The sequence below is a fragment of the Nicotiana tabacum genome, chromosome 18, assembly GCF_000715075.1.
Source record: "Nicotiana tabacum cultivar K326 chromosome 18, ASM71507v2, whole genome shotgun sequence".
Taxonomy (NCBI): Eukaryota; Viridiplantae; Streptophyta; class Magnoliopsida; order Solanales; family Solanaceae; genus Nicotiana; species Nicotiana tabacum.
This window is the reverse complement of record NC_134097.1, coordinates 144,055,209-144,078,146: the sequence shown is the minus strand read 5'-3', so window position 1 is coordinate 144,078,146 and position 22,938 is coordinate 144,055,209. Positions and strand designations below refer to the sequence as shown.

Genomic DNA, 22,938 nt, shown 5'->3' with positions numbered 1-22,938 from the left:
ACACATCACAAATGACATAATGAAGCTATATCAACTCTCGTAATTCCATTATGACCACTACATCAAAATCTCGCCTATCAACCGGAATTCGCAAAAATACTAACTTATCCAATTCAAGCCTAATTCTACACCGGACCTCCAAAACCAATTCCGATCACACTCTTAAGTCACAAATCACCTAACGGAGCTAACCAAATCATAAAAATTCCAATCCGAGATCAAATACACGTAAGCCAAATTTTAGTCAAACCTTTCAAATTTCAAGCTTCAACTGAGAACTGTTCTTCCAAATTCATTCTGATTAACCTGAAACCCAATACCAATGATTTACATAAGTCATAATACACCACACGGGGAAAGTAATGCCCAAGAACTGGAGAGCGAAGTGCAAAAGCTCAAAACGACCGGTCGGGTCGTTACAAAAATTAACCTATTAGATTATATAAATATAGGAAAAGAAAACAGGTTATCAATTATGAGATTTGCGAAATGGTTTCATGTCTTGCTTTTTAATTAATATCTAATGATTATCAATAAATTTTATCTGGAAGGTTTATATTTTAAAGTTATTTATACATAATTCAAATATTCCAAATCACAACCCGACATGATTTGTGTCTGCGCATCGCGCGAGTACTAATACTAGTTTGATCATTAAAGAATTTCATATCTTTCTTGTATATTTGTAACTGGTCCAATTTCATAAGTTTCTTTAGCTGTTTTACCTTCAAAAAAAATAGAAAAAGGGCCAGGCTGGACGAACCTCAAGAAGCTCATCTAGGCTGAAATTATTTGAAGAATTAATCTAAATAGTTGTTTATTCAATCGCTTAAATTAAAAATTAGCGGTGAATATATGTATGGATAACGATATGATCAATGTATAATCTATATATACCGAGTAAAAGGAGTAAACAGAATATCTGATCGGCTATTTATGTAAAGATACCAATTTATTTCTCTTCATGTTTTAGTTAAAGGAGTTGTTATATGAATAGTCGGCCAACTTCACTATTTTTTTCTAGCCGGTATACATATATATTATATATTGATTATACATAATTATACATAATTAAACATATATTGTACGTAAATTATATGTATTAATTATACATCCGCGGGCTATTTTAGTTTAATAGATTAGGTGGATGGTTATTTGGGTTAATTCTAGGAAATCTTATATAAATATCCCAAATAAGTCCCAGCTTATCAACCTTAAGCCATTAATCATAGACTTACCAAAACTAGCCAAACACATATAAAAATTGAAAACTCAAATAAATAAGGTTATTTCTCTCCAAGAATCACACGCAAAGATCTCCTTCCATATTTTTAAGCGTAATTATGAACATTAGGTGCAAGAATTAGATGCAAGATGGAAAGAAAATTTCATGGATTAGGTAGCAAATAAGGTGATGAAATACGAAAATATATATATACAATATTCCAAAAATATAAGCAAAAAGGACTTTTTTCATTGGATATGATTGAAATTCATTGAAAACATATAAATGAATCAATATACAAATTTTGAGAAAGATTGGAGTTGATTTGAACTGATTTTGTATCAAAATTCGTAGTTAAAATCACGTTCAAAAAATTCCTCTGTGACACATGTACACGCATGTATCTCACACACATGTATACACACATGTATACATAGATATACATTTGATACAAATATGATACATATACGATACACATATTATTTTTTTCATGTTCATCTTCTACTTCGAATTACACACTCATACCACCTCAAACTCCACTAAATCATTCTAAAATTGAGATTCAAGCTCCTAAGACGTACACAATCTATTCTAATAATATCCACTCAAAAGAAAGAAATTGGCTAATATTAATAATTTTTGACTAATATTAATAACATTTTATGAATTGATCAATTTTTGTAATAAGCTACTTATCAATGGAGGTAACTAGTAATTTTCCTTAATTTTCTATTTGGGTTAATTCTTAATTCTTCTAGTTAAATGTCTCGTCGCGTTTGGGCTATATAATAAGGCCCATAGGAAATTGGGCCTGCAAAATTATCCAATCTATTTAAACACCATCCAGATTCTGCCTTCTCCATCTCAAATCCTAACAATGGAGAATCTCATGGCCACTTACCAAGACGACGACGAAGAAGAAAACACCCCTGCCGTCGAAGCTGCATCATCCGCCGCTGAACCTCCACTAGTTCCCGCCGAAGCTTCACCATCTTCCGCCGAAGTTCCACAACCAGTTGCCGAAAATGGCAGTGCGAATACTCCAGAAGCCGAACCCGAATTGCCCACCACCGACCCGAAAATTCCCTTGAAAGAAGAAGAAGACGACGACGACGATGATGACGTGGATGAAGATGAAGAAGAAGAGCCACCACCAAAGAAGCAAAAGCCACTTTCCACTTTAACCCTAACACCACCAAAAGTAGAAGAAGAGGAACAACAAAATGGCGAACTGACCAAATTGCCCTTGTCAACACCCATAATTACAGCAGCAGCAAAGGAAACTCCGACCTCCACAAGCAGCAAGAAAGCAAAATACAAGAAGAAAAACAACAACAACAACCTCTGGACAAAACCCAGTTCACGTAAAGGCAAAAAAAAGAAGCAAAACAACAACAACAACAACAACAACAACAGCAACACAAAAACCAACAAAAACGGCGCCGTTTCAGCACAAGAAGCTGAAGACAAAGTTTACATTACACCAATCCCAAGATTCCCTGACAAAAATGACGACAGCCCAGATATGAAAATCTGCCTTTCAAAAGTTTACAAAGCAGAAAAAGTGGACATAAGTGAAGATAGATTAACAGCAGGGAGTATTAAAGGTTACAGAATGGTGAGAGCAACAAGAGGAGTATTAGAAGGAGCATGGTATTTTGAGATTAAGGTAATGAAATTAGGTGAAAGTGGGCATACAAGACTTGGTTGGTCAACTGATAAAGGAGATTTACAAGCACCTGTTGGATATGATGGGAATAGTTTTGGATATAGAGATATTGATGGTAGCAAGATTCATAAAGCTTTAAGGGAGAAATATGGGGAACAAGGGTATGGTGAAGGTGATATTATTGGTTTTTATATTAATTTGCCTGAAGGTAGTCAGTATGCTCCGAAACCACCGAGACTTGTTTGGTATAAGGGACAGAGATATATGTGTGCTTCTGATCCTAAGGAAGATCCTCCCAAAACAATTCCAGGTATTTCACTGACACCCAGCCCAAGTGCTAGATTTTATTTGAACATTTATTGGTGTTGTTTTTGATAAAGGCTCAATTTTTATGCCGAATGCTGTCAATGAGGATTCATATATCTGACCCCAACTTGTTTGGGGCTGAGGTGTAGTAGTTGTTGTTCGTTGCTGTTATTTTGATAAATGTTCAATTCTTATGCTTAATGCTGCTCAAAATGATGCTTAAAGATTCATATAGCAGACTTCAACTTGTTTGGAACTGAGGTGTAGTTGTTGTTCCTGCTGTTTGTTGCTGTTTTTTTAATAAAAGTTCAATTTTATGTTGAGTGCCTGCTTGAATGCTGTCCATGAGGATTCATATAACCAACCCTAACTTGTTTGGGACTCAGAATACTGGTAGACTAGTAGTTGTTATTTGTTGCTATTACTTTAATAGAAGTTCAATTTTTATGCGGAATCTGCTTGAATGCTGTCAGTGAGGATTATTATATAGACGATCCAACTTACTTGGGATTGAGGCGTAGCTGTTATTTTTTTGAGTAAAAAATAGGTTTTCTTTGTTGTTGTTGTTTGTTGCTGCTGTTTTGATATAGGTTCAATTTTATGCTGTCTGCTGCTTCAATTGTCGATTCAAACTTTTGAGGGAGGTTTAGCCTAGCCCTAAGCCTTTTCGGAATAGAATGCTTCTTTGACAGACCTTCCAGCAAGAAGGAGGAAGGCCCTCTTTTCGCCCATGGATCACTTAGTCGGAATAAGCGGGCTTAGGTTGATGCGGAATAAGCCATTTTCCCCCTGTTTCCATGGAAAGGTGTCGAAGGAATAGGCACATTTAGAGCTGTGGGACTTGAAGGAATAGAATGCCCCGTTAGAATGGGCAGGGACAGTCGATCATTGGCTTAAAAGTTAATTTGGACAATTTAGGTATATAAATGAGGAGCTGAAGCTGTGGTACTTTTAGATTGCTGTTGTTTCACCAGCTGTTCACAAATGATTAAGAAAAAATTGATGGGGTTTGGTAAAGTTTTGATTTTTATGCAGGTAGATGCCAGAACTTATGCATTAAACTCGAAAGAACTAATAAAGAATTACATTAAGGTAAGATATGTGTATAAGAGGCGTTGATGCTTTAAGGTAAATAAACTTGGGAAGAATGTGCGGAAACTATTCAAATATAAATTGTTGCAAACCTCTTCTGATAAGTTAGGATATCAAAAAGTCTTATTACCTTGTGTCTCAGTCAAATCACCCACAAGTTTTCTTTTAATTGATTGTCTTCTTCATGTATCTACTAGTTTCATAGGTTAATGGGGTTTCTGAAGGATTCTGGTCAAGGGATTAACTTTTTGAGAGTGAAGATGAATCACCCATGTTCGTCGTCCAAATTTGCTAGTGTTAAAGGTTAATAAAATTTTGCAAAGACTCTAGTAAAGCTATTAACTTATTCAGAATTCATGAAGAAGCGCACTTCTATCTCACAGTAGTGATGGAGTGGATCTCATTACTCTCATCTCCTTCCTGCCAGCATCAAAGAGCAAAGCTTTGGTGTTTTTTATGGTGATGGTGGTATTGGCATATCGCAATGACAAATGTGAATGTTCTAGTTCAACTGTTTAGGTCGGATGGGTTGCTTAGTTGCTGCATTAGTGAAGTATTATGAGCAAGAATGATGTTCTTTTCTCACACTTTTCAATCAAAATGTGAAGTTCTAGTCCTTATCGTGGATTTGATTTAGCAATTTACATTACATGTATTGGTGCGCTCGTCTATATATGCGTGTGCTGACCATCTCAATGAGTTGAGTAGGATCTCCTTTGGTGTAATATTCAAACTCTATTTCACTCTGTAGTCCCCATACCAAAATGCTGAAAAACATGATGTACTTACAATTATGTTTGTAAAGGTATCCCTGGGGAAATCAAGTTTGAGAAATTCCAGTAACCCCTGTTTCCTCCTTATGTGTTTGGCAAATTCATTTTCTTGTGTTGTCAAATTGTCGTGTTCATTAAGCTGTGTACAAAATATTGTATTTTGTCTGAACAGGGAGTGAGATATCTTTCTTCAAAAATGGAGTGTGTCAAGGTGTTGCTTTCAAGGATCTTTATGGTGGTCGTTACTACCCTGCTGCTTCAATGTATACGCTTCCCGACCAACCTAATTGCGTTGTGAAGTTCAATTTTGGTCCTGACTTTGAATGCTTTCCTGAAGATTTTGCTGGGCGCGCTGTTCCGAGACCGATGGTTGAAGTTCCTTATCATGGCTTTGATGGAAGAGTCGAGAATGGTGTGTCCAATGAACAAAAGAATTAGCTCTATGTCTTTTACCATGTTGACCAATACATAGAATACTGCTTGTTTGACTTCTGATTTTCACTGTAATTTTTCTGATCTTACTGATTTAGACTACTACGCGACAGTCAAACCTTGTAAAAGATTCTTTCTAAAAATTGGAATCGTTGAATTTATTTATTCAATTTTGACACGTCATGATTAGTTTTACAGCTATGAACTTCAACTATTCCTCATTGCAGCTGAATCTGTCACTTCTATTCTCAAGCAAGATAATGTTGTGCCAGATAGTACTAAAATCAGACTCATACTTCTTTTTTCCTTTTCGGCTCGCAAGTTTTAGTCCATCCTACTATTTTATACCAAAAATAGTTTGGGAAGAGAAAACAACCACCTTAAGTAGCAGTTGCATCTGCCTAACTCCATTTCATCTAAGCTATCTTGGCAGATTGAACATGATTTAAACTTTCTGATTACAGGTGATTCATGGCATTCAACTAGGATGTGCCCTATGCTCAAAGTGGTAAAAGAACACGTAAATAAAATTGGTGAAGCTGCTGAAATGGTCAGCTAAGCTTGAGCAGTGCACTCAGGTTGGTTATGTTTCAGCTTTTGTAAATAGAATGTAGAATGCTACTTGGCGTGGTCTCCTTGTTGTTCCAACTTATGTAAGTGGTAGACTGTTGAGTGCTGGAGAATGGGTGATCAATTTCATTTGGGTAGCCTGCTGTACAGTTTCTATTGTGTTGTTGTCTTCTTGTAGTTGGTTGAGACCCTGTTTCTAGTCTTTATTAGCTCTTTCTGTTAGAGAAATGTGCTGTCTGATGGAAGAAATTTCTGGTTGATGAACTTAGCGGTTAGTCCGTGAGATTGTTGCTTGACCCTCATCTCCGTTTTCTCGTATTTAATTGTGCTTTTTATGTTTTGAGTTAGGAAGCACGGACATAGATGGATATGATCACGAGTATATTTGTTGTTGTTATTGTCGTTATTGTATGGAAGATGCCACTCTTTGGATAGTTGTAGCATTTAAAGGAACACAGTATGGAATACTTTTGAGGCCACGTAAAGAAATTAAAAAGAAAAAGTACCAAAGAAAGGTATGGTGTACTTAAGAGTCCTAACAAAATAAGTCTTAGAAATTAAAGATCCAAGGGGTGTTCCATATAGTTATAATGTTGATTGACTTCAATATTCCAACTTATGCAATTTTTAAATGTAGTTGTCATTCAAATTTATATGCTACATTAAATTTGGTGTTGTTCATTGTTTGTGATGTTTATTCATAAATTGAAATAGAATGGGTTTTTGCATGTATTTTTAATTTGTGATTTATGGAGCTTGAATTCAAGGTTTTGACTTCTTGAGAAAATAAAGCAAGGTTTTGGAATGGCTGAAGGTCAGGGCGGGAGAGGTTCGAGAGGAAGGAGTTGTAGAAGGGGCATAGTGGAAAGGGCAAGTTATAGACGACACAACAGGGCAAGTGACACATGATAGGGTTACCGGAGGATGGGATAAGAAAAGAAGTTGGTTTTAGGTGGAAAGATGAGGCAATGCAGCAAAGTGGTTGTGATTGCATGATCACGAGGATAATGAAAGGAGGATTTTCAAGGGTGTGATTCAGTGGTTAATAAAGTGGGATGAAAATAATGGAAAATCAGGGTTCGAATCTCACTAAAGACAAAAATACTAACTGATTTTTCCAATCTACCTAAATATTGCTGGCAGATTTACTTGATACTTGTGTTTGTGTTGGTGGAGATTGTAAGTGTAACAACCAGTCCATTAGTGATATTGTCCGCTTTGGGCCTAGACCTGCACGGTTTTAAAACGCGTCAATATAGTCTTAAGGCTTGTCTACTTATATACCCAACATCTCTTCCGTATTTTGTTGATGTGAATTTGCCTAGGATGTTACCTGCATCCCCCTTAGGACTTAGCGTCCTCGCTGAGGTTTGTCCCACCACCGTTCAAGGCTGCACGTAGAGTAGCTCTGATACCATATGTAACCGCCCAACTCCTTAGTGATACTGTTCATTTTGGGCCTAGGCCAACACGATTTTAAAACGCGTCATTAGAGTCTAAGGCCTGTCTACTTGTATACCCAGCATCTCTCCGGTGCTTTGTCGATGTGAGATTCGCCTATGGTGTCACATACACCCCCTCATAGGGACTCAACGTCCTTAGTAAGGTTTGCCCCACCACCATTCAAGGTTGCACGCGGAGTGGCTTCGTTTTGGGTCTAGGTCAGCACGATTTTAAAACGCGTCACTAGAGTCTAAACCCTGTCTACTTATATACCCAACATCTTTTCCATGCTTTGTCGATGTGGGATTCGCCTTGGGTATCACATACACCCCCTCATAGGGACTCAGTGGTCTCAGTAAGGTTTGCCCCACCATCGTTCAAAGTTACACAGGGAGGGACTCGGATATCATATATAACAGCCCAGTCCACTAGTGATATTGTCCGGTTTGGGCTTACGCCTGCACGGTTTTAAAACGCGTCACTAGAGTCTAAGACATGTCTACTTATATACTTAATATCTCTCACGTGTTTTGTCGATGTGGGATTCACCTAGGATGTCATAGTATGGTAGATTAGTTGAGGTGTGTATAAGTCGGCCTAGCACCACCACTATATATAAGAGTGTTGGCGGAGATAGCAGGTACTTGGTAGATATGTTGAGGTGTGTACAAGTTGGCCTATCACCAACATTATATATAAGAAGAAAAAAGATGATGAGGGGTAAGGGCTAAGTAGAGTGGCAAACGGGTGGCTCGGGTCAGATATGGATGGGGCGAAAACAGGTAATGCAAAAACAGATAAATTATCCTACCCGATCCATATTTAATATGGATAGAAAATGTGTAAACTGGCGGATAATATGAGTATCTATATTATCCTTGGCTTCTTGAATATGATCACTTTTGGGAGAATTCCTAGTCTCCCAAACTTGAGATACTCCCAATTTGAGTCTTTACAAATATAAAAGTTAAACCCATTAGTTATCCATTGGTTATTCATTTTCTAAGTGGATAATATAGTTCTTACCATATTTGATCCGTTTTTAATAAGTTCATTATCCAACTCATTTTTAGTAGATAATATGGATGGATAATTGTTTTTTAAATCCATTTTGCCACCATTAGGGCTAAGCATTGACATTAAAAGCCATCACTTTGTCGGTTAAAGCAATGCAACGATGCAAAACGAGAGGTCATTGCTTTATGGACGAAGTCGTGCGCTTTTCCATAAGTGCGCTTCAAACAATGGTGCGGAAAGTGATCCAGCAATGAGGGTCGATTCTTTGAATCTCAACTTAAGGAGTACTATTAATATCGGCATTATTGTATATCAAAGACTAAATCAGTTATTTTAATTCAAATTTTATTATTATAGTACTACATCATGCATGTATTGTACTTTTAAATTGTGTAAAATTATGTGCTTTACTTCAAAGAAGTGTGTGCCTCGCTTTCGCTTCAAGCTTCATCAATCTTGTCGCTTCTTAGCTTTTCACTTGTAGAAGCACAAGGGCTGAGGGATGATTGGCATTTAGAGTTTGGTAGTGCTTGGATGGCACCAATGATTGGAGATGATGGTCAGTGTTGGGCAAGGGGTAATTTTAGTCTAATCTTTCTTCTATTTTTAATACATTTATTGTCTCTTTATATGTTCTTGGACTCGTGAACTGAATTTTGGAGTTGAGTTAGACGTCCGCTTCTTGTCATGGTATCAGAGCAAGACCAATTGTTATTCTTGGTTTATCCAATATTAGGTCACAATATTATGTTGTCCAGCTGCAAATGTCTAGTCTTGGACATCGGGGGAGTGGAATGTCAAGTTATCTCAATTAGAGAGTGTATAGTTTTTATTTAATCACTTATATCTTCAACATCCTTCAATATAATTTTATGTCGTTACTCCCTCACAACGCTTTCAATCTCCATGGTGTCACATGTATGTTGGATGTGATCATTTTTAATCTAGTCTACATATATGAATTGTCTGCTTTAGACATTGCAGTATTATTTAATCTTGTTACAACTTTATTTTTCTTAAGGGGTAAAACTTGTCCCCTAACTTGCAGTGTATATACTTTTACTTTCATTAATCCGAAAAGAGAGTATCAAATATAGAAAATTTTTGAATTTCCGTTCTGGTCCTTCATTGATAGTTGAAGCTCTTTGTGTGATTTTCCCGAATAGTTGACATCTGGATCTTTTCATATTGAGTTTTACCTGAAAACCATTATAGACGTCTTTGACTTTGTTTGGTATTAAGTAACTAGTAGTCATCCTTCATATTTGAATTATTTTGATTTCATCCTCGTCTTCTCTTATGTTCAGATGCTATCTTCCTTTGTATCAAAACTTAAATCTTTGCAATTTCATGTCAAGTACTTGTGCTATCTCAACTATTTGAAACAATAATAACGGTGGTGGACATTCTTAAAAAGTTATCTTATGCACAATTGTTTACGCATTTCGTCTACCTCGGATGATATATATGTATATGCGAGTGTGTCTGGAAAAAAGTTAAGCACATATTTAAAAGCAAAATCCACTGAATCTACATCGTGGATTCGGTTCTGTCGGGGGAGGATACTAAGTTCTGTTGCAATTTTAACTTCTAGCCCTCATAATGGTGCCTTATTAGATGGTTCTCTTGGTGGGGAAGAAGGAAAATCATGGTTTACTTGATTTAGAACAAATTATATTACATTCACTTTCTTAAAATTTTTGTTATATCCATAGTGCATAGAACATTAGAACTTATAAAATTGAATGCAAGATCTGGCATAAGGAGTATGCAATTTCTAGTGTGAAAACGGGGAAAAAGACTTCAATATATATTACATCAATGTGTATTATAGATGCCTTGTAAATTTATCCTAGAGTTGAAACAAAGGAAAAATATCAAAACTTCCCTATAAAACATAGTATGTTATATTGGAACAATTTTCTACATAGCCATACATAAAACTCCCAAAAAGGACAAAGGGAAACAAAAAAGAAAAAATGGTATTACATTAACCACTAAAGTTCTTTTAAGAATAGGGGTGAGGGAAAGGGAAGGATTTTACGGAGCAAATCTCCCATTTTTCCTTCTCAAAACACTAATAGTACAGTGATATCCCGAGCCCGAGTTTATCCCTTGCACTTCAGACAGTCTTCCGTAGCATCATAGCAAGAACTCCCTTTCGAGGTACAAAAAGAAATAAACGGTACTTATCTTGCAACTTGTTTGGATTGTTATTACATGTCGTTTCATAATGTATCGTATCGTATTGTATTGTTTGATGAATACAACATATGGATAGATTGTATTTTTGCTATTGTTTCATGGTGTCACGCACCAACAATATGAAGAATGAACTTGCAATATTACTAAGAAAAAATAGGATACAAAGTAGAATTATCATATAAAAAAATAGGGTAAAGGATAAGATATGATTATTTAATAATAAGAAAGGGCAAGATGAGAGAAAAAAGCAAGGTAAAAATGTCATTATGTAACAATGGATTTAACAATACGATACAATAAAATTTAAGTAACAATCAAAACAAACATTATATTTAAAACAACAATACGATACAATACAATAGATAACAACCATCCAAACAAGCTGTTAAACTCTAATAATATTCTCAGTGGAGAGGAGAATTAAGGCCTTCTTGAGAAGACAATGAGGGAACATTATAGTGTCTTTTTGATGGAAAAGATGGTGGAGTTTTCCTAAATGAAGGCCTTTTACTAAGATGTTGAAGAGTTTTCTTCGTGTAAAATGTGTGCAAAACTGGTAAAGCTCTCTCCTTTAGTTTGAGAACTGTGTAGAAAAGCAATCTGAATGATATGAGAATTGAAATTACAACACCTAAATCCCACCATTTTGAATGCTTAACTGAAAATCCAAGCACTGAACTTATGATTACTTCACCCTTCAGCTTCATAGTTTGATCACCTGGGATTATACCCTCAAACTCTAGTCCTATTAAATCATTCTTGTATGCTCCCTAGCATTAAAACAACAAGAGAAAAATTGTTATATATAGAAAGAATCTATAACTTATATCCACAGTCAAAAAGGGCAGTCCAGTGCATGAAACAGCTCGCATTCACACAGGGTTCGAGCAACGGCGGATGCAGGATTTCCGCTAAGAGGGTTCCAAAAAAGAAAAAAAGTTAAAATAGATTATAGCTAGTGGGAGTTGAACCAATGACCTTACAAAGGTTTTGAACCCCCTTGACCACTCAACTATGATTCTGGGCTATGTCAAGGGGATTTTCAAAACAGTATTTTTCGGCGACGGGAGTTCGGGTGAACCCCCTCCTGCCCCCCTAAATACACCCCTGGGTCCGAGAAGGGTTGCGCATCCCAAGGGTGTGATGTAGAAGCGCAACTTAATGCAAGCATTAGTGGCTACTTCCATGGCTCAAACACATGGCCTATAAGTCACACTGAGACAACTTTATCGTTGTTTCAATTAAGGTTCCCCTTCAACTTATATCCATAGTCAAAGTTTATGAATTTATAGTTTAACTGGTCATAGAAGATTACTTGATTTATTTTCAGGTTACGTATTTCATTTATTATTAGCAGTTACCTGCAATTGCCTTTTAAATCACGACTTAGATATTTAGGAGATTATATTGGACAACCAGCTAATGTGTAATCTTAACAAGTTGTTGTATAACTTTATGACTTAGAAATTTTACCTGTAAGGCCCATGACATGTAATTAACATATGAAACAGGATATTTCCAAAAGACTTTTGGAAGATCAGGGATTAGTCTGAAAAAGCCAGCTGATGCCATCATAGTTCCCTGCGTATAACAAATAATTATACCAAAATAAGAAAAATCAAACCATAACCTTTGGTATATATACAAAGGATTTAAGTTATACACACTAATAATTTAAAGAATTTTTTCCTATTAGTGCAATTTAAATGCTTATAACAGGTTTTCGTTCTAGTTTCTAGGATACCATATCCGACTTGATATGAAGAGTTAGCTACATTATTATATGTCAACTTTGCCAAAATGGTATAAAAAAACCTATGCGCTCTCAGTAATAGAACTTAAATCTTTCATGAAAGGAATGGAACAAAGAATTTGAAGAGTTAACTATTATTGTAGGTCAATTCTGTGTAATGGTGTAAAGAACTTATAAACTGTTAGTGAATAGAACTTAAACGCTTTATGCTTTTAAGAAAAGATGACAACAAAGAATTCTTACATTATTCATCAAATAATATAGTTTACTATTAGTAAAGGATGTAGTAAAGTGGTAAGTACTCATCCATCCAATGGCGAAGCTAAGTTTAATTAAGGGGTAACATTCCTTCACCGGAAAATTACACTATGTTGCTAGGTAAATTATTTTATTTTTGCATATATATATATATATATATATATATATATATATATATATATATATATATATATATCAAATAATTTTAATTAGTGTGTTTGATTTTTTATATTTGACATCCTTAGTGAAAATTCTGGCTCCGCCATTGCCTCCATCTATTGGTCTATGGTTCGAGCCTATGGAATCAGTGTTGGTAGGGAACGTTTTACCCCAAGGTGAGACTTCCTGATGCATATCCGGATTAATTAAGTCCCAAAATACCGAAGACCGAATGGAAAAAAAAAAAGCAAGATAGGATACTTGATACTTACAAGAAGTCCAGCACCAATAACAAGTCCCATAGTGAAATTTGGAACAAAGCAAGCCACAAGCATCATGCAACTTTCAACAACAGCAATGGAGCTCAAGAGATCAATGGTAGCATACAAAAAGTGGAAGAAGCCAGGGTGAAACTTCACCATGTTGTATGTGATGGCTGCTGAGCACAAAGACATAATAACTAAAAATGGGAATGAAGAAATGAAATTTGAAAGAATGAAAACTCCAACTCCATAGTGTCCACTCTTCCTTTCTTTGCAAAATATCTGCAAAAACAATAAATTGTTAATATTCAAATAATACATATACTTCAAAGCATGCCAAAAAATGAAAATTTTATTTTTCCATATTTAAGTATATAGAAAGTTCCTCATATATATAATCCAACAAGGCATTCTTAAGCACTAACAGTAAGAAATTTTATACTATGTGTATATCTTAATCTGTTATACTCCCTCCGTTCAATTTTAGTTGTTCATTTTTGACTTTGCACTCCCTTTAAGAAAAAATAATAAAATATGTATTTTATAATTTTATTCATAATAATGATGTCATTTCCAAAAGTCTTGGGAAATGAGTAATTAATGATAAGGGTAAAACAGGAAAAAAAAGTTATCTTTCTCTTGATTTAATGCAATGGACAAGTAAAAGTGAAAATATATGTTAGTATAGTGGAATAGTAAACGTGAGGGAGTAATTAGTAATTTGTCTTATTTTTCAGGTTACTAATTTTATTTTTTATTAACAGTTGCTTGTAGTTATCTTTTAGGACATGATAGTTCTTTTACAATGCCAGTATATAAAAGTTAAAATCCTACTAGTAATGGTTAGTGCTTAGTAGTATTTGTCCTTTTTAGCAGTGTATCTGATACAAAACTTTAGTTTCATGCATAAAAAGGAAGAAAAGAGCTAAATCACAACATAGTTGTACTTAAGTACAGAAGGAAAAAAGTCAAATATTGCAAGGCCAATGTCTAGCTTACTAATTACTGTTCTAAATCAGATTATAATCTACGGCTACGTTGCTCGAACTTTTCAAAAATGTTGTTAAGAACGTGTTGGATTCTTCAAATGTAGTACATTTTGGAGGATCTGACACAGGTGCTATAACATTTTTGGTAAGTTCGAGCAACAACATTAACAACAGACCCGATGTTGTCCTACAAGTGGTATTTGGGAAGGGTAAAGGATACGAAGACCTTACCCCTATCTTGCAGATAGGGAGACTGTTTCCGATAGACCCTCGACTCAAGGTAATCATAACCACAGTAGTTTATAAAGGAATATGGTAGCAAAGAAGCCATGAAACCAAAAGCTAAAACAACAAAATAATAAGAAAACCTCCGATCGAGCAACAATATCGTAACAAGGAAATGTATTTAATTACCTTCATTTCTTCAATGAAAGATGGGAAGCCTCCAATAGACATGAAAGTCATAAAGCCAGAAATGAAACCAGCACAAGCTCCCCTTGCCAATATTGCATTATGGCCAGTTCCAACATCATAAAACACAGTACCAACACAAAAAGATAGTATTATATACACTATAATCCTCAACCAATAATACCCAAAATCTCTACTCATGTTTTTCAATGATCTCTTTATCAATGTCCATAGTTGCTTTAACCATGTTGCTTGGCTTCCTCCACTTTCTTTAATCACAACATCCTTCTGCCCAAAATAGAAATTCACTAGTTAAGGATTAATGCTATATTCTACAACTTGAGGCTTAAAGATTAATATAATTTGTTGAGAAAATAACGAAAATGGTCCCTTAAGTTTGGGGGAAGGTTCAAGATGGTCCCTTAACTATATTCCCGAGCAGTTTTGGTCCGTCAAAAGTGAGAAAATAGCTGCATCAGACTCCAGAAACAGACTAAAAATAGTAGGGCAGTTCGGTGCACTAAGCTTCCGCTATGCGTGGGTACAGGAACACGCCGGACCGAACCGCAAGGGTCTATTTTACACAACCTCATCCTGCATTTCTGCAAGAGGTTGTTTCCACGGCTCGAACTCGTGACCTAAAATTGCACCTACCAAATACGACGTGTTAAATTCTACTTTTTTTTACGGTGCACATTAAATTTAACAATCAGAATTTGTTAAATATTTGATGAAGACCAAAAAGCTCACTTTTGACATATTTAAGGTGATTAAAACTGCTCAAGAATATATTTAAGGAGTCATCGTGAAGCTATCCAAGTATAAGGAGTCATCCTGATAGACCCTTGTGGTCCGCCCCTTCCCCGGACCCCGCGCATAGCGGCACCTTAGTGCACCGGCTTCCCTTTTAAATTTATTTTTTGAGTCTGAATACTATTTTGTATACTAATATTAAAGAAAAGAAAGAGAAGCTTGTGAAAACTTACAATATTTGTGAGTTCGAGAACTCTAGCTTTTGCCCTCAACCTATGCTTAGAACATTTGTATTTTTGAATAAGCCTTACTCTACACTCTGCTGTTGGAAGATAAACCAGTGAACCTGAGGACTCTTTGATATCCTGAATAGAAAGAATAACATATTTAATTTCCACAATTATCATTTTTTGCTTTAAGGTTTTGACCTATATTTTAAGATGACATATTCTTTGAAAAATAAATTACGTCGTAGAATATTAAAATCATGCTAAAAAGTTATTTCAGTGTAGGAAATTACTACATTGGAAGGCAAAAACCAAAACGTACTCAAGTTTCTACTGGATGTAATATACAGAAACTTACTGAAAGTGTGTGTGTATATATATATATGATCTAGCCAGTTAAAATATTGTTTACTCCCTCCGGTCCACAATAAGTGATCAATTTGTTTTTGACACGCCCATTAAGAAAATACTAAATTCTATACTAAAATACCTAGTATGACTAAACTACCCTTAATTAAATATTTAATGTGAGGAGTAAGAAAACTTTTTAGGGATATATACATAAGGGTAATTTTGTAAAAACAAATTGAATTTTTTTTTGATTATATAAATGGACACTTATTTTGGACCAAAATAAAAAAGCAAATTGATCACTTATTGTGAACCGGGGAGTACTTTTCTAGCCAATATGCATATATTATACAGTAATTATACACGATACCAAAATGATTGTCCTAGAAGCTTTTTCATTGTATTTAATTATATTGAAGGTTTTACGCATTTTAAGGTTTGACTCCATACGTACATTTATTCTCTGTGACCCAATTAAAGTGGCGGTAACATCGTCAAAGTCCGAATTAATGCATCGAAGAAAATGGTCAGCTGGATTTCTTCTTGTTGGACATGGAAATCCTGAATCAGCATAGAACTGCACATATAAAATCAAACAAACATTACAACTTTCACCTATATACAGTTTATTCTTGATCTTACTCTTCTTCTATGTTGCTCACCACATTTACTTTTCAGATTTAAGTTATATGCATCAAAGATTCTTTCAATCGTCAGTGCAATTTTAGAGAAATTTATTTGCATTTACGTTATAAAATATTGATCGTGTCTAATTTTAACGCGTTTTAAGTTCTATACATTGACCGCTTAAAATATACGTATTACAAATCATGTCACTTAAAGGACAACTATATATAAACCCTAGCTATAAAAAATTGTGTAGAAAAACGGTAAGCAACTTGCTACAATCAGTTAAAGTATAATGACGGTGTATAATTAACAACAATAACAAACTTAGTGTAATCATACAAGTGAGGTTTGGAAGGGTACGCTGCTAAAAAAAGAAATTAACAACGAACAAATTCTGTAGCTAAACAAAAAAATTCGCCGCTAAATCAATTTAGCGACAAATTAGCGATAGAATATCAAGAAATTGTGTTAGTTACGAGCAATTTAACGGCAGATTAGCAAAGAAATTCCTAGGTTTTTTTTTGGCAGTGGTAGTGTGTATGCAGACCTTATTTCTCCCTCGTGAAAGTAGAAAGATTGTTTCCAATAATTTTGATTTTTTCTCCGATAGATCCTCGGCTCAGTAAACGCATAGCCACAACATCATTGAAAAGAAGTACAGTAATGAAAAAAACATATAAGAGTAAAGCCAGCTTGTCGTACCTCAACTGCCATTTTAGCTTCTCCAAAATATATCATTTCCCCAGAAGATAGCAAGGAAAGATCATCAAATAGTGCAAAAACTTCACTACTTGGCTGATGAATTGAGCATATTATTGTCCTTCCACCACATAATGCAATATTTTTAAGAACTTGAACAACAAAATAAGCTGAAGCACTGTCAAGTCCACTTGTTGGCTCATCAAGAAACAATAATTGAGGTTTTGTGATAATTTCAAGTGCAATACTTAATCTCTTTTTTTCACCACCACTTATTCCTCTCAAATGCCAATTTCCAATTAAATTTTCTGCACAATCTTCTAACCCCATCTCTGATATTACGTTGTCCACAATCTTGTTTAGTTCTTGTTTGGTCATGTTGCTTGAGAGCCTCAATTGAGCTGAGTATTGGATTGTTTCTTTCACTGTTAGAGTTCCCATTAGTATATCTTCTTGTGTCACATAAGCCTGATAAAATTATCACATGATCTATGTTGCTCGAGCTTTCCGAAAATGTCACCGGATGCGTATCGGATTCTCCAAAAATTGTATATTTGGAGGACTGACACGGGTGCGGCGACATTTTGGAGAGTCCGTGCAACATAGCAGCCACAATAACATGAAGTAATCAGTGACAGATTCAAAACTTAGACGATGTTGGGTTTTGAAACTATTTTATTTATAAATTTTCATTTATTTTTCACAAACATACAAATATATATAAGGTTCGAGCAAATGTACTGGCTTAGATCAAATTGTATTGCGATTTAGGATGTGTTTGTTATGAAGGAAAATAATTTCTACTCTCTAACTAAATATTAGAAAATATTTCGTGGAATTTTTTTTTTCATACACCAAATAAGTGATTCCAAGATAATATTTTCCATGAAAAATATTTTCATTCATACCAAACACACCCTTATTAACATTAAAATATCACCATTTGATCTGCGCCACTTAAGAAAGTACCAAAATTTGCTTTAAAACGTATTTATGGATAGAAATATTTTATGGTGCAAATACATAATTGCTTAATTAAATAATTCAAAGTAGGTAGTAGAATAACTTTTACCAAATTTTCATAATATTAAGTTGATTTGGATATAGCACTTACGACAACACCATGGTCAAGCCTTTTCTTCTTTCCATTGAGAAGAATATTTCCATTCATTACAAGATTTGTTGAGAGTCTACCTGCTAAGTAAAACCAAGCTCAGTAAATATTTCTCCATCTTATTTTCAAAAATTCAATTCAATATTACACAATTAATTACTCGTCCTATTACTTAGCCATCCTAGAAAACCCTTGGCAAAATGGCTATTAGAATTTTGCATAACTCTATATATAATATGAATAACATACAAACACCAAAAAAAAAAAAAGAGCTTTCATAACATGATTCCAAATAGAAAAACTGTGTAATTTACTCTACGTACTATAGCTGTAGATAACTAGACAAGTGGAAATACTATCAATTTAATATTGTATTACTTTACCGACGAGGATTGTGGTGCAGTGGTAAGTGTATTACTTCATCCTTAATTAGAGGTCTCGGATTTGAGCAGTGGCGAAACCAAGAATTTCTCAAGGGTTTCAAACTTGAAAGAAGTAAAAAAAATCCTGTGTTCAATACGCTCTAAAAACATGATATTTTACTAATATACGGAGCGTAATTTTCCAACCAAGGGTATTCAATTGACCACCCTAACCAAAGTATAGCTTCGCCCCTGAATTCGAGTCCCGGATATAAAGTCGCCTTTGTTAGGAAGCTCTTTACCTCCAAAGTAAGATTTTCTAGCACGAATCTGGATTTAGTCGTATCTTAATGCGAGTACCGAACATCGACCGAGAAACAACAAAAATTACTATTATACCTAGAGGGATTATAAATACGCACAGGATTGAATATTAGCTAGACTATTAGGCATTTATAATATTAATTAGGTGACCAACTGCACCCACGCCTTATTTATCTCTTTCTATCTACCTCTTGTCCTATAATATTATTACTAGTCAGAGGAAACAATAAAACTCACTGCTACACATATTAATGCACTGCTTACACTTACTTTTCAATCTCCCATTTTTGACTTTCAAAGTGTACAATGAATTGTACTAAAAGAAAGTGACATATACACATTGTGCTAATTCATTAAATTTCCAACGACAAGAGTTACTATATGGATTTTGATTTCTACACTGACAGTGTGCAATTTGTTACACCATTAAGTTAAATTATCGTAAACTATTCATAAAGAGATGAGAATAACCTAAAAAGTATAATTGCCTACTTAATTCGGTATTTTCTTCTTTCCCAAACAAGGAGCTCCTGGTTACCTAAACCGTTGTTAGCATGTTAGCACGAGAGTGGATTGGAGGATTGAAAGTTACCTTAAGAAAGGAAGGGAAAGCGAAGGACAGAGACAATTTCACATGAAGAGCTTAGCCGCGTTTACTATTTGGAGATATGGCCCCAGGCAGGGTAAAAAGAAGGATTTTTTTTTCATTAGTCGAGAAAAAAGGTTCAATAAAGGGCTATGCGAAATAGGGATTGCTTTTGAGAAAAGATGGAATATATAGGAAGACGTGTTTCCAGAAGTCGGACTTGCTCTATTAGTAGGTCTAGTCTATATAGAACTCGTCTATTGCTTTTAGTAAACAATAAAAAAAAGATAAATCGCACTAATAATGTTAAAATTTTACATTAACGGTGTATATTACTTAAATCTCTGGATGTGTATCGGCTCGAAATATGTCGATATATATCGGCTCGAAGAAGTCCTTCAATTAGTAACTATTATTGAAAAATGAGGCTCCCCAAAATTGGGGGCCTAAAGCACTTGCCTTAGTGGCTTGTGCATTAGAGCCAACACTGACTAGGGGGCGATTCAGGCCGTTTCTAGGGGGCACGTGAACACATAGTTTTTTGCCAAATTAGATATTATATATATATATTTCGTAAAATTGACCAATATAATATGTTGGCGCACATGCTCCAAAAAGGTTGAATGGTACACCTGGTTGAATGCTAAGTTATTTATTCAAGATACTTTTTTCCTACTTTTTCAATGGTGCACCCGTCTTCTAGAAATCCTAGATCAACCTTCTGGACAGGTCTTCTCTAACAAAAGGAAGTGTTTGTGAAGAAGAAGAAAATAGTACACACAGATTCATAATCATTGACATTATGCATGCTGAAACAATTGAGGCAAACTTATGTTATGCTTCAAACACCATAACCTTGCTTTATTTCCTAGGTAATGATGATGTTATGCTTGAAACACCATACCTTGCTTTATTTCCTTATAAATCAGTACTTAGTAACTATAGATATTGCTGTTTATCTCTAGTGACCATCAAAACAATCATTTCTCCTTTCTCATGCAAATGAAATGTGCGATTTGAACTTTATGACTTCTAATTAAATTCTAAGATAATGTTATCAGGTCTCAGTAATTGGATTATGAATTTAACTTTTGTAAATATTTAGTAAACCTTTTAATATAAATATAAAATTTGGACTGAAGTTACGAAATTCGTCTAGCTCTACCCTAGAAATGGGTGTACTGTTAAGAATTTAACCTACATACATTAAAGCGCCTTTTTTTTATATATAATATCATTATATAGTGTAACCAGTTGTAATAGGTAATATACCTTATTTTTCAGCATACTAATCTTACTTTTTATAGATTATTACATATAATTATATTTTAGGTGATTTAATAGTGTAAAATTTTCTTTTAATTGATAATTTAGTTGTGTTGCTCGGACTTTCCGAAAATGTCGCTCGGTGTATGTCGAATCCTCCAAAATAGTGTATTTTTAGAGGACCCGATACAAATACGGCATCATTTTGGAGTTTTTGGAGAGTTCACACAACATAGCAATGTAGTAAACTCAACTAGTAAAAGAGAGAGATGAGAGAGAGATGACCTGCTAAAGAATCAAGAAGAGTGGATTTGCCAGAACCAGAAGGACCCATAATAGCCATGATTCTACTTGGTTCAGCATAACCAGTAATCCCGTTTAGTAATCTTTTTGTTGGTCCATTCCCAAATTTTGGCAACATTACTGTTACATCTTCCCAAACTAAATATGCTGCATTTTGAATTCCAGATAATACAGTATTTTCTGATAATGCCACCCCCTTTTCAAGATCAAGACAATTTCCACCACTTGCTACCTCTATCTCCATATTCTTTGTTAAAACTCTTTATAAGGAAAAGAGAATATTGTCCTAATAGAGTTTTGTGTGGCAGAAGTCAGATCAAGACAGTATTTCTGAAATATCTTATTCAAGAAGATGGTAATTCATTGTTGTATATATAGCAGAAGATATGTACAGTTGATAGGGACGTACATACTGTGGATGATAAAAACCAGCTTGATGAATAGTCACGATCGAATGCATTTAAATTAAATTACCGTCTACATTTTATGCACTGACGGTGTAAAATGTCAGTGCAAATTCTTTTTACATAATCAGATCAATTATGATGTAGTTACAGGCTATGTTGCTCGGACTCTCCAAAAATATCGATGAGTGCGTGCTGGATTCTCCAAAAGTAGTGTATTTTTGGAGGATCCGACATGGATGCGGTAGCTGTTTTAGAGAATCCGAGCAACATAGGTTACACGTAAATCTCTGCGATAAGTGTAGCTACTAGTAACCTGACAAAAATAGTAACTTAGCCTGCTATCACATTATAAATTTGATATGTACATGAATGCTAACATATAATTGTCCTCTTTACTTAATACTTATAATGTTAGTAAATAATATACACTACCCTTAAAAAGAAAAACTTTAACCAGAGCTCTATAATTGAAGACATATTCTGAGTTTTGGGTGGTTTAAAAAGTTATCACCAAACTAGCTTTTAATGCAGTTGCTATGAGGGAGTTGAGAAGTACTGAGATTTGGATAACCTGATTGTTTCAAACAATTTGGGTTTTTAAATTTTTTTTGGCTGTCTTTCTTGCTTGCATGTGAAGAGGAGCTCTCAAGCAACGGTAAAGTTATTTTCGTGTGACCTATAAATCATGGGTTCGAGCGTGAATGTTTGCATTAGGGTAAGCTATCTACAACATAACCTGTAAAGTGCAATCCTTCCCCGGATCCTGTGTGAATATGAAAGTTCGTAATTCTATCACATCGCTTGGGTTCACAATATATTTTTGTACTTTTTTAGCTGGATTTTCAACACATATGCAAGGCCTAAGCCAAAGTTGCTGGGTTCAGATGAACCCGTAACTTTTTCATTGGCTACGCCTCGGGGGCTATGCCCCTCTCTTTTATTTTCTGTTTAGCTACGTATGGTTGAAAGGATCATTTGAGAGTAAAGGGGGAATAAAGCTATAAGGAGACAAATAATGCTGCTCCCTTTTTTTGTTGGAGTAAAAGCTCAGCGTTTTATTCCCGTTCAATTTTTTCCATTCTAAACAACACATAAGTCTCTATCACTTCAGTCGAGACCCTTTCAACCAGAGATAAGGTAAAAGGAGTTGGCTTTTCTTCATTCTATTTTAGAAACATCTTTTCTTGACGAAGAGAATGTTGAGTTTGTTTTGTAAATAATAAGGAAAAAAAATTGACGGGGTTTATAGTTTTGCACTTTAAGCAGTCTCGGGGCTACATAAGCTCAAAACTAGTCAATTGACATTATGAAAATTATAATGTGCATATAGATCTAATATTATTTTCTCGAC

The 22,938-nt window shown here is 34.9% G+C and overlaps 2 protein-coding genes across 3 annotated transcripts; one reads left to right on the top strand and one right to left on the bottom strand.

Annotated features, from left to right (window-relative positions):
• The first annotated feature begins 2,076 nt into the window (after positions 1-2,076).
• LOC107832330 (protein TRAUCO-like) lies at positions 2,077-8,852 on the top strand. Of its 2 annotated transcripts, XM_016660155.2 has the most exons (4): positions 2,077-3,204; positions 5,238-5,477; positions 5,962-6,075; positions 8,635-8,852. In XM_016660155.2, exons 1-3 carry the CDS (start codon positions 2,103-2,105, stop codon positions 6,054-6,056), a joined length of 1,437 nt encoding a protein of 478 aa, XP_016515641.1. In that variant the 5' UTR covers positions 2,077-2,102; the 3' UTR covers positions 6,057-6,075; positions 8,635-8,852. The 2 variants fall into 2 exon arrangements, with proteins under 2 accessions (XP_016515641.1, XP_016515640.1); XM_016660154.2 differs by lacking the exon at positions 8,635-8,852 and having other exon boundaries at positions 5,962-6,369.
• Positions 8,853-11,040: 2,188 nt separating this feature from the next.
• On the bottom strand, positions 11,041-21,540 carry LOC107832332 (ABC transporter G family member 12-like). The gene is made up of 9 exons (XM_016660157.2): positions 21,163-21,540; positions 18,340-18,419; positions 17,229-17,693; positions 16,351-16,473; positions 15,552-15,683; positions 14,569-14,853; positions 13,175-13,447; positions 12,206-12,313; positions 11,041-11,502 (listed from the first exon to the last, which is right to left on the bottom strand). The coding sequence occupies exons 1-9, from the start codon at positions 21,422-21,424 to the stop codon at positions 11,137-11,139; spliced, it is 2,094 nt and encodes a 697-aa protein (XP_016515643.1). The 5' UTR covers positions 21,425-21,540; the 3' UTR covers positions 11,041-11,136.
• Positions 21,541-22,938: the final 1,398 nt, after the last annotated feature.